The sequence below is a fragment of the Prorops nasuta genome, unplaced genomic scaffold (assembly GCF_024137725.1).
Source record: "Prorops nasuta isolate Cenicafe-Biocafe unplaced genomic scaffold, Cenicafe_Pnas_1.2 PNAS00042, whole genome shotgun sequence".
Lineage (NCBI taxonomy): Eukaryota > Metazoa > Arthropoda > Insecta > Hymenoptera > Bethylidae > Prorops > Prorops nasuta.
Window position 1 is genome coordinate 510,289 of NW_027116839.1, and position 15,899 is coordinate 526,187.

The 15,899-nt window shown below is 44.8% G+C and overlaps 1 protein-coding gene across 1 annotated transcript; it reads left to right on the top strand.

Annotated features, from left to right (window-relative positions):
- The first annotated feature begins 249 nt into the window (after nt 1-249).
- LOC136784013 (uncharacterized) lies at nt 250-4,358 on the top strand. Its single transcript, XM_066744467.1, has 3 exons — nt 250-4,027; nt 4,154-4,169; nt 4,304-4,358. The coding sequence occupies exons 1-3, from the start codon at nt 250-252 to the stop codon at nt 4,356-4,358; spliced, it is 3,849 nt and encodes a 1,282-aa protein (XP_066600564.1).
- Nucleotides 4,359-15,899: the final 11,541 nt, after the last annotated feature.

The following is a 15,899-nucleotide window of genomic DNA, read 5'->3' on the forward strand; positions in this document are numbered from 1 at the left end:
CCCAAATACGATGCGATGAATATCGAACAAAGATGGGACAAAGTCAAACAATTAAGGGTATGCCAGAATTGTCTACGCGTTCATGAAAGACCATGTAAATCTATAAAATGTAAAATTTGCAACAGGTTTCATCACACATCGCTACATAAAAGGGGAATAATAGATGAGAAACAACGAGTTAATATATCGAAAGTAAATGATACTTCTAATAGAGAAACAATACGACCAGGCGACAAAAATTGACATAATATGGTCGCGATGCACACGATCGCGACCCGTTCATTTTCACAATTAATAATGACTGCCGAAATAAGAATAAAAAATGATGTAGGGAAATTTATTAAGGGTCGTGCTTTATTAGATACATGTGCTACTGCTAATTTTTTAACTAATGAAATGGCTCGTAGACTCAACCTGCCTATTAAAGCATGCGAATTTAGGATTAACGCGATTGATAATATACAGACTTTTACAAACGGAATGGTAGAATTAGTTTTTTATTCAGCTCATAGTCCATTTAATAAAAAATTGACATGTCTAGTATTGCCTAAGATTTCAGAGAATGTACCGAGTGAAGTTTTTCCGCGCGAAAAGATAAAGATACCAGCAAATTTAAAACTCGCTGATCCTCAATTCCATGTGCCGAGAGGAGTTGACTTACTCATAGGTTCCGGAGCAACAATATCTTTATTTAGTGTAGGTCAATTCAATTTAATACCTAATGAAGGCGATTTATATCTGCAAAAAACGTTGATAGGATGGGTTGTTGTAGGTGAAATGCCGAGAGAAAACCATGGGAAGATTGAGAATTGTCAATTAACAAGTTTTATCAAACAAATTACATCAACGGAATTAAACAAGAAAAAAAAAATGTTAAATGATATGAATGAATGTGAAGCACATTACGTATTAAATACTATCCGAAATGATAAGGGCAGATACATAGTACGGTTGCCTTTTAAATTAAACAAACCAGATCTAGGGGATACTAAGATAATAGCTACGCGGCGATTTCATGCATTAATTCGAAAATTTAAAAATGATTCGGAATTAGAAAAGGAATACCGTAAAGTCATGCAAGAATATTTAGAATCGGGGCATATGACTTTAATAGAATCAGAAGAAGAAGAAGGTTATTATTTGCCACATCACGCGGTAATAAAAAAAGATAGCATCACAACGAAGGTCAGGGTAGTATTCGATGCATCGGCTAAAGGCAGTAAGGGAATATCGTTAAATGATATTTTATTAACCGGCCCGAACATTCAAGATAAATTATTCGAGCATTTAGTACGCATTCGGTTAAATAAATACATGATCACAGCGGACATAGAAAAAATGTATAGACAAATTCTGGTAAACAAAGAGGATAGACGTTATCAAAGGATATTATGGTTTCATCAAGAACAAATTCGAACGTTTGAGCTAAACACGGTAACTTTCGGAATATCGTCATCTTCATTTTTGGCAATTCGCACTTTAAAACAATTGGCTGAGGATGAAGGAGATAAATTTCCCATAGGTGCGGCGATTTTAAAACGAAATCTATATGTTGATGATCTCATGGCAGGTGCAGACAATTTAGACGATATATTAAAGTTGAGAAATGAGTTAATTGCATTGTTGAATCTGGGAGGATTTAAAATACGAAAATGGTCTTCGAATCATCCGAGAGCCATAGAATTTATGGATGAACAGATGTCAGACATGGAGTTCTTAACGGATGATACAATTACAAAGAAAACATTAGGAGTTTTTTGGAATGCCAAAAGTGACGAATTGTCATACATCGTAAAGCCAATAGAGTCTAATGAACGAGTTACTAAGCGGATTATATTATCAACAGTAGCCAAGATTTTTGATCCAATCGGTCTTTTGGGTCCGGTAATATTCATGGCAAAAATCATTGTACAAGAATGCTGGAAGATCAAGGTGTCATGGGACGAGTCGATAAACATGACTTTAAGAGAAAAATGGGCATTATTTGCCAACCAATTAATCCTACTAAACGACGTAACGGTACCACGTTATTCTTTGATTGGTGAAGCATGTGAGGTACAGATTCATGGTTTTTGTGACGCTAGCAAATTGGGTTATGGTGCTTGTATATATCTAGGATCTATCGATGCGAAAGGAAATATAAGTGTACGACTAATTTGTTCCAAATCTCGAGTAGCATCATTAAAGGAGATAACCATTCCACGAATGGAACTGAACGGGGCTTTAACGCTTGCGCGTCTATACAAGGAAATCAGATCTATTATAACAATTCAAATACAAAAAATCGTATTTTGGAGCGATTCTACTATAGTTTTACATTGGATTCGTAAAACACCGATATCTTTAAGGCTATACGAAGCAAACAGGGTCACGGAGATACAAAGCGTAATGGATCAAATAGAGTGGCGCCATGTGAGAACGCATGAAAACCCAGCTGATCATTTGTCGAGAGGACAATCACCAAGTGAATTCCTGAATAACAAGACATGGTTCGAAGGACCGTCATGGTTAAAAAAAGGCGAAAAGTTGTGGCCACAATCGATACAAATTACTTTAGATAACGAAGTCGGGGAGCGAAATGAGTCGTGTTTTATAATCAAGGTTAGCGGAATGGAAATTCTTAAAAGATTTTCTAAATATTCTAGAATGATAAGGGTAATAGCATATTGTTTACGATTTAATAAGAATAATAAACAACGAGGAAGTTTAAGTAACGACGAAATCAATCAAGCAGAAGTTAAAATATTAAAAATAGTTCAAGCTGATCGATTTGCATATGAAATAAATTGTTTAAGCAACAAAAAGGAAATTAAATCAAATCAAATAGCTTCATTGAGTCCTATATTAAATAATGACGGATTGATATGCGTAGGAGGTAGATTAAAAAATTCTAAGATACCTTTTAATCAAAAATGCCCTGTATTGTTGCCAGCGCGGCATCACGTTACTGATTTGATTATACGTGCATGCCACGAAAAATTTTATCATGCTGGGGTGCAGAGTACTTTATATTCAATAAGACATAAGTTTTGGATTCTTGATGGTAGAAATCAGGTTCGTAAAATTGTACGAAATTGTGTGCGATGTTTAAGATTTAAACCAAAGATAAACAATTATAAGATGGCGGATTTACCAGCGGAACGAGTGGAGCCGTCTCTTCCATTTCATCATGTTGGTATAGATTTTTTCGGGCCTATATTCATAAAAGAAAAAAAATATAGAAATCGGAATCGAATAAAAGCCTATGGATGCGTATTTATATGTATGGCGTCTAAAGCAGTACATATAGAAATTGCTAACGACTTATCAACAGAGGCCTTCATAGCGGCATTACGAAGGTTCACCGGAAGAAGAGGTATACCCGCTCACATTTATTCCGATAATGGAACAAATTTTGTAGGTGCCAATCGCGAATTACAAGAATTATATATGTTATTAGAATCAAGAGAATTTAAAGATAAAAGGGAGCATTACGCATTGGAGAACAAAATATATTGGCATTTTAATCCTCCTCTTTCCCCTCATTTCGGAGGCATATGGGAAGCGGCGGTTAAATCCTTTAAACACCATTTTAAACGAGTGGTCGGTGATCAGTTGCTTACTTTAGAAGAATTAAATACATTTACGGTAGAAATAGAAGCAATTTTAAACTCTAGACCTTTGTGTCCAATTTCGTCTGATCCAAATGATCCGTTAGCATTGACTCCAGCTCATTTACTGATAGGCAAACCGCTAAACATGTTACCCGAATCTGAAATTTCCGAAATATCTCACAAGCATATTAGAGCTTGGCGCCTAATTCAAAAGATTCGTTTAGATTTCTGGAAAAGATGGCAATCCGAGTATTTAATGGAATTACAAAAGCGAAATAAGTGGTTCTATCCTGGACAAGAGATAACGGTAGGAACTATTGTGCTGCTTTTAGAAAAAAATCAACCTTGCATGCATTGGTCTATAGGAAAAATAATAGAGACGCATCCTGGGGATGATGGTATAGTTCGAGTAGTAACCGTTAAAACATCTAGAGGTAATTTCAAGCGAAATGTAAAATCAATTTGTTGTTTAATTGATTGTAAATAAAGTTTTGATCGATATCATCTCTCAACGGGGGGAGGATGTTCAAGTCATGTAATCTTTAAATTGAATATTGTAGCTAAATCCATACAATGGTATAATTAATAAGGTAACCGAACAATTCGATAAGCATGATTTAAAAAGATCGAGATTTTAGCTGCAGTCAGGTGATCGATTTATCTGCGTAGTAACATGTAAAAATCGATTGCTAGCGGGTTTTTGTTTTCAGCCCAGATCAGATTGAACAGTTGCCGGATAAAATTCATTCTCTTGGTAACAGTTAAAGAAAGCGGACGCGTCGTAGTAATTTTAATCGAAGCGAAAAGAAATGATATTATATTCATATAAGTGATCGTAATTGAGGTGCTTAACGGATTGTTCATTATAACAATAACAACCAAGTTGTTATCAAATACAATCAAGCGCAAGCTTATCGAACGAGCTCCACGAGGGAGAGGAGAAACGAATCCAGGCGTTAGCCTACAGAACGAGCTCCACGAGGGAGAGTAGAAACGAAATAAGGTGTGAACCTACAAAACGAACTCCACGAAGGAGAGAAGAAATGAAATCAGGCGTAAGCCTAAACAACAATTTACGCGAAAGAGAATAAAAATACAACAAGCAACGAGCTTAATAATGTTCATTTAATATAGTGTAATTAATCCATCAATGTGTTGTTTAACGAATTATAGTTAATTATAAGTGAAAGTGTATTACGAGCAATAAACAGGGTTTTTTATGCCTTCGGGCTTTTTCCCTAAAAAAAGTGTACAAGTTATTCAAAAACTAAGGAATTCCTTCGTGCGAAGTAGTTCCTCCCAAACAACGAGGGTAACTGACTTGGGGTCAGGGAGTACTTATATAGGACGAGGTAACTCACTTGGTGTCAGGGAGTACTTATATGGGACGAGGGTAACTCACGCGGGGTCAGGGAGTATTTTTATGGGATGAGGGTAACTCACTTGGGGATCAGTGAGTACTTATATGGGACTTGGGTAACTCAATCGGACTCAGGGAGTACTTATATGAGACGAGGGTAACACACTTGGAGTCGGGGAGTACTTATATGGGACGAGGATAACTCACTTGGGGATCAGTGAGTACTTATATGGGACGAGGGTAACTCACTTGGGGTCAGGGAGTACTTATATGGGACGAGGGTAACTCACTTGGGGATCAGTGAGTACTTATATGGGACGATGGTAACTCACTTGGGGTCAGGGAGTACTTATATGGGACGAGGGTAACTCACTTGGGGACAGGCAGTACTTATATGGGACGAGGGTAACTCACTTGGGGATCAGTGAGTACTTATATGGGACTTGGGTAACACACTCGGACTCAGGGAGTACTTATATGGGACGAGGGTAACACACTTGGAGTCGGGGAGTACTTATATGGGTCGAGGGTAACTCACTGGGACTCAGGGAGTACTTATATGGGACGAGGGTAACACAATTGGAGTCGGGGAGTACTTATATGGGACGAGAGTAACTCACTTGGGGTCAGGGAGTACTTATATGGGACGAGGGTAACTCACTTGGGGGTCAGGGAGTACTTATATGGGACGAGGGTAACTCACTTGGGGATCAGTGAGTACTTATATGGGACTTGGGTAACTCACTCGGACTCAGGGAGTACTTATATGGGACGAGGGTAACTCACACGGGGTCAGGGAGTACTTATATGGGACGAGGGTAACTCACTTGGGGTCAGGGAGTACTTATATGGGACGAGAGTAACTCACTTGGGGTCAGGGAGTACTTATATGGGACAAGGGTAACTCACACGGGGTCAGGGAGTACTTATATGGGAAGAGGGTAACTGACTTGGGGTTAGGGAGTACTTATATGGGACAAGGTAACTCACTTGGTGTCAGGGAGTACTTATATGGGACTAGTGTAACTCACTTGGGGATCAGTGAGTACTTATATGGGACGAGGGTATCTCAATTAGGGTCAAGGAGTACTTATTTCGGACTAGGGTAATTCACACGGGGACAGGGAGTGCTTATATGGGACGAGGGTAAATCACTTGGGGGCCAGTGAATACTTATATGGGACGAGGGTAACTCACTTGGGGGTCAGGGAGTACTTATATGGGACGAGGGTAACTCACTTGGGGATCAGTGAGTACTTAATTGGGACGAGGGTAAATCACTTGGGGTCAGGGAGTACTTATATGGGACGAGGGTAACTGACACTGGGTCAGGGAGTACGTATATGGGACGAGGGTAACTGACTTGGGGTCAGGGAGTACTTATATGGGACGAGGTAACTCACTTGGTGTCAGGGAGTACTTATATGGGACGAGGGTAACTCACTTGGGGATCAGTGTGTACTTATATGGGACGAGGGTAACTCACTTGAGGGTCAGGGAGTACTGATATGGGACGAGGGTAACTCACTTAGGGTTAGGTAGTACTTATTTGGGACTAGGGTATTTCACGCGGGGTCAGGGAGTACATATATGGGACAAGGGTAACTCACTTGAGGGTCAGGGAGTACTTATTTGGGACTAGGGTAATTCACACGGGGTCAGGGAGTACTTATTAGGGAAGAGGGTAACTCACTTGGGGATCAGTGAATACTTATATGGGACGAGGGTAACTCACACGGGGTCAGGGAGTACTTATATGGGACGAGTGTAACTCACTTGGGGTCAGGGAGTACTTATTAGGGACGAGGGTAACTCACTCGGACCCAGGGAGTACTTATATGGGACGAGGGTAACACACTTGGAGTCGGGGAGTACTTATATGGGACGAGGGTAACTCAATTAGGGTCAGGGATTAGTTATATGGGACGAGGGTAACTCACACGGGGTCAGGGAGTACTTATATGGGACGAGAGTAACTGCCTTGGGGTCAGGGAGTACTTGTATGGGACGAGGTTAACTGACTTGGGGTCAGGGAGTACTTATATTGGACGAGGGTAACTCAATTGGGGATCAGTGAGTACTTATATGGGACGAGGGTAAATCACTTGGGGTCAGGGAGTACTTATATGGGACGAGGGTAACTGACACTGGTTCAGGGAGTACTTATATGGGACGAGGGTAACTCACTTGGGGTCAGGGAGTACTTATATGAGACGAGGGTAACTCACACGGGGTCAGGGAGTACTTATATGGGACGAGGGTAACTCACACGGGGTCAGGGATTACTTATATGGGACGAGGGTAACTGATTTGTGGTCAGGGAGTACTTATATGGGACGAGGTTAACTGACTTGGGGTCAGGGAGTACTTATATGGGACGAGGGTAACTCAATTAGGGTCAGGGAGTACTTGTTTCGGACTAGGGTAATTCATACGGGGTCAGGGAGTACTGATATGGGACTAGTGTAACTCACTTGGGGATCAGTGTGTACTTATATGGGACTTGGGTAACTCACTCGGACTCAGGGAGTACTTATACGGGACGAGGGTAACACACTTGGAGCCGGGGAGTACTTATATGGGACGAGGGTAACTGACTTGGGGTCAGGGAGTACTTATATGGGACGAGGTAACTCACTTGGTGTCAGGGAGTACTGATTTGGGACTAGTATAACTCACTTGGGTATCAGTGAGTACTTATATGGGACGAGGGTATCTCACTTAGGGTCAGGGAGTACTTATTTGGGACTAGGGTAATTCACACGGGGTCAGGGAGTACTTATTAGGGACGAGGGTAACTCACTTGGGGATCAGTGAATACTTATATGGGACGAGGGTAACTGTCACGGGGTCAGAGAGTACTTATATGGGACGAGTGTAACTCACTTGGGGTCAGGGAGTACTTATATGGGACGAGGGTAACTCACTTGGGGGTTAGTGAGTACTTATATGGGACAAGGGTAACTCACTTGGGGGTCAGGAAGTACTTATATGGGACGAGGGTAACTCACTTGGGGAAAGGCAGTACTTATATGAGACGAGGGTAACTCACTTGGGGATTAGTGTGTTCTTATATGGGACGAGGGTAACTCACTTGGGGTCAGGGAATACTTATATGGGACGAGGGTAACTCACTTGGGGATCAGTGAGTACTTATATGGGACTTGGGTAACTTACTCGGACCCAGGGAGTACTTATATGGGACGAGGGTAACACACTTGGAGTCGGGGAGTACTTATATGGGACGAGGGTAACTCACTTAGGGTCAGGGATTACTTATATAGGACGAGGGTAACTCACACGGGGTCAGGGAGTACTTATATGGGACGAGGGTAACTGACTTGGGGTCAGGGAGTACTTATATGGGACGAGGTTAACTGACTTGGGGTCAGGGAGTACTTATATGGGACGAGGGTAACTCACTTGGGGTCAGGGAGTACTTATATGAGACGAGGGTAACTCACACGGGGTCAGGGAGTACTTATATGGGACGAGGGTAACTCACACGGGGTCAGGGAGTACTTATATGGGACGAGGGTAACTGATTTGGGGTCAGGGAGTACTTATATGGGACGAGGTTAACTGACTTGGGGTCAGGGAGTACTTATATGGGACGAGGGTAACTCACTTGGGGATCAGTGAGTACTTATATGGGACGAGGGTAACACACTTGGAGTCGGGGAGTACTTATATGGGAAGAGGGTAACTCACTTGGGGTCAGGTAATACTTATATGAGACGAGGGTAACTCACTTGGGGATCAGTGAGTACTTATATGGGACGAGGGTAAATCACTTGGGGTCAGGGAGTACTTATATGGGACGAGGGTAACTGACACTGGGTCAGGGAGTACTTATATGGGACGAGGATAACACACTTGGAGTCGGGGAGTACTTATATGGGAAGAGGGTAACTCACTTGGGGTCAGGGAGTACTTATGTGGGACGAGGGTAATTCACGCGGGGTCAGGGAGTACTTATATGGGACGAGGGTAACTCACACGGGGATCAGTGAGTACTTATATGGGACGATGGTAACTCACTTAGGGTTAGGGAGTACTTATTTGGGACTAGGGTAACTCACGCGGGGTCAGGGAGTACTTATATGGGACAAGGGTAACTCAATTGAGGGTCAGGGAGTACCTATTTGGGACTAGGGTAATTCACACGGGGTCAGGGAGTACTTATTAGGGACGAGGGTAACTCTCTTGGGGATCAGTGAATACTTATATGGGACGAGGGTAACTCACTTGGGGATCAGTGAGTACTTATATGGGACGAGGGTAACTCACTTGGGGTCAGGGAGTACTTATATGGGACGAGGGTAACTCACTTGGGGGTCAGTGAGTACTTATATGGGACAAGGGTAACTCACACGGGGTCAGGTAGTACTTATATGGGAAGAGGGTAACTGACTTGGGGTTAGGGAGTACTTATATGGGACAAGGTAACTCACTTGGTGTCAGGGAGTACTTATATGGGACTAGTGTAACTCACTTGGGGATCAGTGAGTACTTATATGGGACGAGGGTATCTCAATTAGGGTCAAGGAGTACTTATTTCGGACTAGGGTAATTCACACGGGGACAGGGAGTGCTTATATGGGACGAGGGTAAATCACTTGGGGGCCAGTGAATACTTATATGGGACGAGGGTAACTCACTTGGGGGTCAGGGAGTACTTATATGGGACGAGGGTAACTCACTTGGGGATCAGTGAGTACTTAATTGGGACGAGGGTAAATCACTTGGGGTCAGGGAGTACTTATATGGGACGAGGGTAACTGACACTGGGTCAGGGAGTACGTATATGGGACGAGGGTAACTGACTTGGGGTCAGGGAGTACTTATATGGGACGAGGTAACTCACTTGGTGTCAGGGAGTACTTATATGGGACGAGGGTAACTCACTTGGGGATCAGTGTGTACTTATATGGGACTTGGGTAACTCACTCGGACTCAGGGAGTACTTATATGGGACGAGGGTAACTCACTTGAGGGTCAGGGAGTACTGATTAGGGACGAGGGTAACTCACTTAGGGTTAGGGAGTACTTATTTGGGACTAGGGTATTTCACGCGGGGTCAGGGAGTACATATATGGGACAAGGGTAACTCACTTGAGGGTCAGGGAGTACTTATTTGGGACTAGGGTAATTCACACGGGGTCAGGGAGTACTTATTAGGGACGAGGGTAACTCACTTGGGGATCAGTGAATACTTATATGGGACGAGGGTAACTCACACGGGGTCAGGGAGTACTTATATGGGACGAGTGTAACTCACTTGGGGTCAGGGAGTACTTATTAGGGACGAGGGTAACTCACTTGAGGATCAGTGACTACTTATATGGGACTTGGGTAACTCACTCGGACCCAGGGAGTACTTATATGGGACGAGGGTAACACACTTGGAGTCGGGGAGTACTTATATGGGACGAGGGTAACTCAATTAGGGTCAGGGATTAGTTATATGGGACGAGGGTAACTCACACGGGGTCAGGGAGTACTTATATGGGACGAGAGTAACTGACTTGGGGTCAGGGAGTACTTGTATGGGACGAGGTTAACTGACTTGGGGTCAGGGAGTACTTATATTGGACGAGGGTAACTCAATTGGGGATCAGTGAGTACTTATATGGGACGAGGGTAAATCACTTGGGGTCAGGGAGTACTTATATGGGACGAGGGTAACTGACACTGGTTCAGGGAGTACTTATATGGGACGAGGGTAACTCACTTGGGGTCAGGGAGTACTTATATGAGACGAGGGTAACTCACACGGGGTCAGGGAGTACTTATATGGGACGAGGGTAACTCACACGGGGTCAGGGATTACTTATATGGGACGAGGGTAACTGATTTGTGGTCAGGGAGTACTTATATGGGACGAGGTTAACTGACTTGGGGTCAGGGAGTACTTATATGGGACGAGGGTAACTCAATTAGGGTCAAGGAGTACTTGTTTCGGACTAGGGTAATTCATACGGGGTCAGGGAGTACTGATATGGGACTAGTGTAACTCACTTGGGGATCAGTGTGTACTTATATGGGACTTGGGTAACTCACTCGGACTCAGGGAGTACTTATACGGGACGAGGGTAACACACTTGGAGCCGGGGAGTACTTATATGGGACGAGGGTAACTGACTTGGGGTCAGGGAGTACTTATATGGGACGAGGTAACTCACTTGGTGTCAGGGAGTACTTATATGGGACGAGGGTAACTGACTTGGGGTCAGGGAGTACTTATATGGGACGAGGTTAACCGACTTGGGGTCAGGGAGTACTTATATGGGACGAGGGTAACTCACTTGGGGTCAGGGAGTACTTATATGAGACGAGGGTAACTCACACGGGGTCAGGGAGTACTTATATGGGACGAGGGTAACTCACACGGGGTCAGGGAGTACTTATATGGGACGAGGGTAACTGATTTGGGGTCAGGGAGTACTTATATGGGACGAGGTTAACTGACTTGGGGTCAGGGAGTACTTATATGGGACGAGGGTAACTCACTTGGGGATCAGTGAGTACTTATATGGGACGAGGGTAACACACTTGGAGTCGGGGAGTACTTATATGGGAAGAGGGTAACTCACTTGGGGTCAGGGAATACTTATATGAGACGAGGGTAACTCACTTGGGGATCAGTGAGTACTTATATGCGACGAGGGTAAATCACTTGGGGTCAGGGAGTACTTATATGGGACGAGGGTAACTGACACTGGGTCAGGGAGTACTTATATGGGACGAGGGTAACACACTTGGAGTCGGGGAGTACTTATATGGGAAGAGGGTAACTCACTTGGGGTCAGGGAGTACTTATGTGGGACGAGGGTAATTCATGCGGGGTCAGGGAGTACTTATATGGGACGAGGGTAACTCACACGGGGATCAGTGAGTACTTATATGGGACGATGGTAACTCACTTAGGGTTAGGGAGTACTTATTTGGGACTAGGGTAATTCACGCGGGGTCAGGGAGTACTTATATGGGACAAGGGTAACTCACTTGAGGGTCAGGGAGTACCTATTTGGGACTAGGGTAATTCACACGGGGTCAGGGAGTACTTATTAGGGACGAGGGTAACTCACTTGGGGATCAGTGAATACTTATATGGGACGAGGGTAACTCACACGGGGTCAGGGAGTACTTATATGGGACGAGTGTAACTCACTTGGGGTCAGGGATTACTTATATGGGACGAGGGTAACTCACTTGGGGGTCAGTGAGTACTTATATGGGACAAGGGTAACTCACTTGGGGGTCAGGAAGTACTTATATGGGACGAGGGTAACTCACTTGGGGAAAGGCAGTACTTATATGAGACGAGGGTAACTTACTTGGGGATTAGTGTGTACTTATATGGGACGAGGGTAACTCACGCGGGGATCAGTGAGTACTTATATGGGACGAGGGTAAATCACTTGGGGTCAGGGAGTACTTATATGGGACGAGGGTAACTGACACTGGGTCAGGGAGTACTTATATGGGACGAGGGTAACTGACTTGGGGTCAGGGAGTACTTATATGGGACGAGGTAACTCACTTGGTGTCAGGAAGTACTTATATGGGACGAGGTAACTCACTTGGTGTCAGGGAGTACTTACATGGGACGAGGGTAACTCACGCGGGGTCAGGGAGTATTTTTATGGGACGAGGGTAACTCACTTGGGGATCAGTGAGTACTTATATGGGACTTGGGTAACTTAATCGGGCTCAGGGAGTACTTATATGAGACGAGGGTAACACACTTGGGGTCGGGGAGTACTTATATGGGACGAGGGTAACTCACTTGGGAATCAGTGAGTACTTATATGGGACGAGGGTAACTGACTTGGGGTCAGGGAGTACTTATATGGGACGAGGGTAACTCACTTGGGGGTCAGGGAGTACTTATATGGGACGAGGGTATCTCAATTAGGGTCAAGGAGTACTTATTTCGGACTAGGGTAATTCACACGGGGACAGGGAGTGCTTATATGGGACGAGGGTAAATCACTTGGGGGCCAGTGAATACTTATATGGGACGAGGGTAACTCACTTGGGGGTCAGGGAGTACTTATATGGGACGAGGGTAACTCACTTGGGGATCAGTGAGTACTTAATTGGGACGAGGGTAAATCACTTGGGGTCAGGGAGTACTTATATGGGACGAGGGTAACTGACACTGGGTCAGGGAGTACGTATATGGGACGAGGGTAACTGACTTGGGGTCAGGGAGTACTTATATGGGACGAGGTAACTCACTTGGTGTCAGGGAGTACTTATATGGGACGAGGGTAACTCACTTGGGGATCAGTGTGTACTTATATGGGACTTGGGTAACTCACTCGGACTCAGGGAGTACTTATATGGGACGAGGGTAACTCACTTGAGGGTCAGGGAGTACTGATTAGGGACGAGGGTAACTCACTTAGGGTTAGGGAGTACTTATTTGGGACTAGGGTATTTCACGCGGGGTCAGGGAGTACATATATGGGACAAGGGTAACTCACTTGAGGGTCAGGGAGTACTTATTTGGGACTAGGGTAATTCACACGGGGTCAGGGAGTACTTATTAGGGACGAGGGTAACTCACTTGGGGATCAGTGAATACTTATATGGGACGAGGGTAACTCACACGGGGTCAGGGAGTACTTATATGGGACGAGTGTAACTCACTTGGGGTCAGGGAGTACTTATTAGGGACGAGGGTAACTCACTTGAGGATCAGTGACTACTTATATGGGACTTGGGTAACTCACTCGGACCCAGGGAGTACTTATATGGGACGAGGGTAACACACTTGGAGTCGGGGAGTACTTATATGGGACGAGGGTAACTCAATTAGGGTCAGGGATTAGTTATATGGGACGAGGGTAACTCACACGGGGTCAGGGAGTACTTATATGGGACGAGAGTAACTGACTTGGGGTCAGGGAGTACTTGTATGGGACGAGGTTAACTGACTTGGGGTCAGGGAGTACTTATATTGGACGAGGGTAACTCAATTGGGGATCAGTGAGTACTTATATGGGACGAGGGTAAATCACTTGGGGTCAGGGAGTACTTATATGGGACGAGGGTAACTGACACTGGTTCAGGGAGTACTTATATGGGACGAGGGTAACTCACTTGGGGTCAGGGAGTACTTATATGAGACGAGGGTAACTCACACGGGGTCAGGGAGTACTTATATGGGACGAGGGTAACTCACACGGGGTCAGGGATTACTTATATGGGACGAGGGTAACTGATTTGTGGTCAGGGAGTACTTATATGGGACGAGGTTAACTGACTTGGGGTCAGGGAGTACTTATATGGGACGAGGGTAACTCAATTAGGGTCAAGGAGTACTTGTTTCGGACTAGGGTAATTCATACGGGGTCAGGGAGTACTGATATGGGACTAGTGTAACTCACTTGGGGATCAGTGTGTACTTATATGGGACTTGGGTAACTCACTCGGACTCAGGGAGTACTTATACGGGACGAGGGTAACACACTTGGAGCCGGGGAGTACTTATATGGGACGAGGGTAACTGACTTGGGGTCAGGGAGTACTTATATGGGACGAGGTAACTCACTTGGTGTCAGGGAGTACTTATATGGGACGAGGGTAACTGACTTGGGGTCAGGGAGTACTTATATGGGACGAGGTTAACCGACTTGGGGTCAGGGAGTACTTATATGGGACGAGGGTAACTCACTTGGGGTCAGGGAGTACTTATATGAGACGAGGGTAACTCACACGGGGTCAGGGAGTACTTATATGGGACGAGGGTAACTCACACGGGGTCAGGGAGTACTTATATGGGACGAGGGTAACTGATTTGGGGTCAGGGAGTACTTATATGGGACGAGGTTAACTGACTTGGGGTCAGGGAGTACTTATATGGGACGAGGGTAACTCACTTGGGGATCAGTGAGTACTTATATGGGACGAGGGTAACACACTTGGAGTCGGGGAGTACTTATATGGGAAGAGGGTAACTCACTTGGGGTCAGGGAATACTTATATGAGACGAGGGTAACTCACTTGGGGATCAGTGAGTACTTATATGCGACGAGGGTAAATCACTTGGGGTCAGGGAGTACTTATATGGGACGAGGGTAACTGACACTGGGTCAGGGAGTACTTATATGGGACGAGGGTAACACACTTGGAGTCGGGGAGTACTTATATGGGAAGAGGGTAACTCACTTGGGGTCAGGGAGTACTTATGTGGGACGAGGGTAATTCATGCGGGGTCAGGGAGTACTTATATGGGACGAGGGTAACTCACACGGGGATCAGTGAGTACTTATATGGGACGATGGTAACTCACTTAGGGTTAGGGAGTACTTATTTGGGACTAGGGTAATTCACGCGGGGTCAGGGAGTACTTATATGGGACAAGGGTAACTCACTTGAGGGTCAGGGAGTACCTATTTGGGACTAGGGTAATTCACACGGGGTCAGGGAGTACTTATTAGGGACGAGGGTAACTCACTTGGGGATCAGTGAATACTTATATGGGACGAGGGTAACTCACACGGGGTCAGGGAGTACTTATATGGGACGAGTGTAACTCACTTGGGGTCAGGGATTACTTATATGGGACGAGGGTAACTCACTTGGGGGTCAGTGAGTACTTATATGGGACAAGGGTAACTCACTTGGGGGTCAGGAAGTACTTATATGGGACGAGGGTAACTCACTTGGGGAAAGGCAGTACTTATATGAGACGAGGGTAACTTACTTGGGGATTAGTGTGTACTTATATGGGACGAGGGTAACTCACGCGGGGATCAGTGAGTACTTATATGGGACGAGGGTAAATCACTTGGGGTCAGGGAGTACTTATATGGGACGAGGGTAACTGACACTGGGTCAGGGAGTACTTATATGGGACGAGGGTAACTGACTTGGGGTCAGGGAGTACTTATATGGGACGAGGTAACTCACTTGGTGTCAGGAAGTACTTA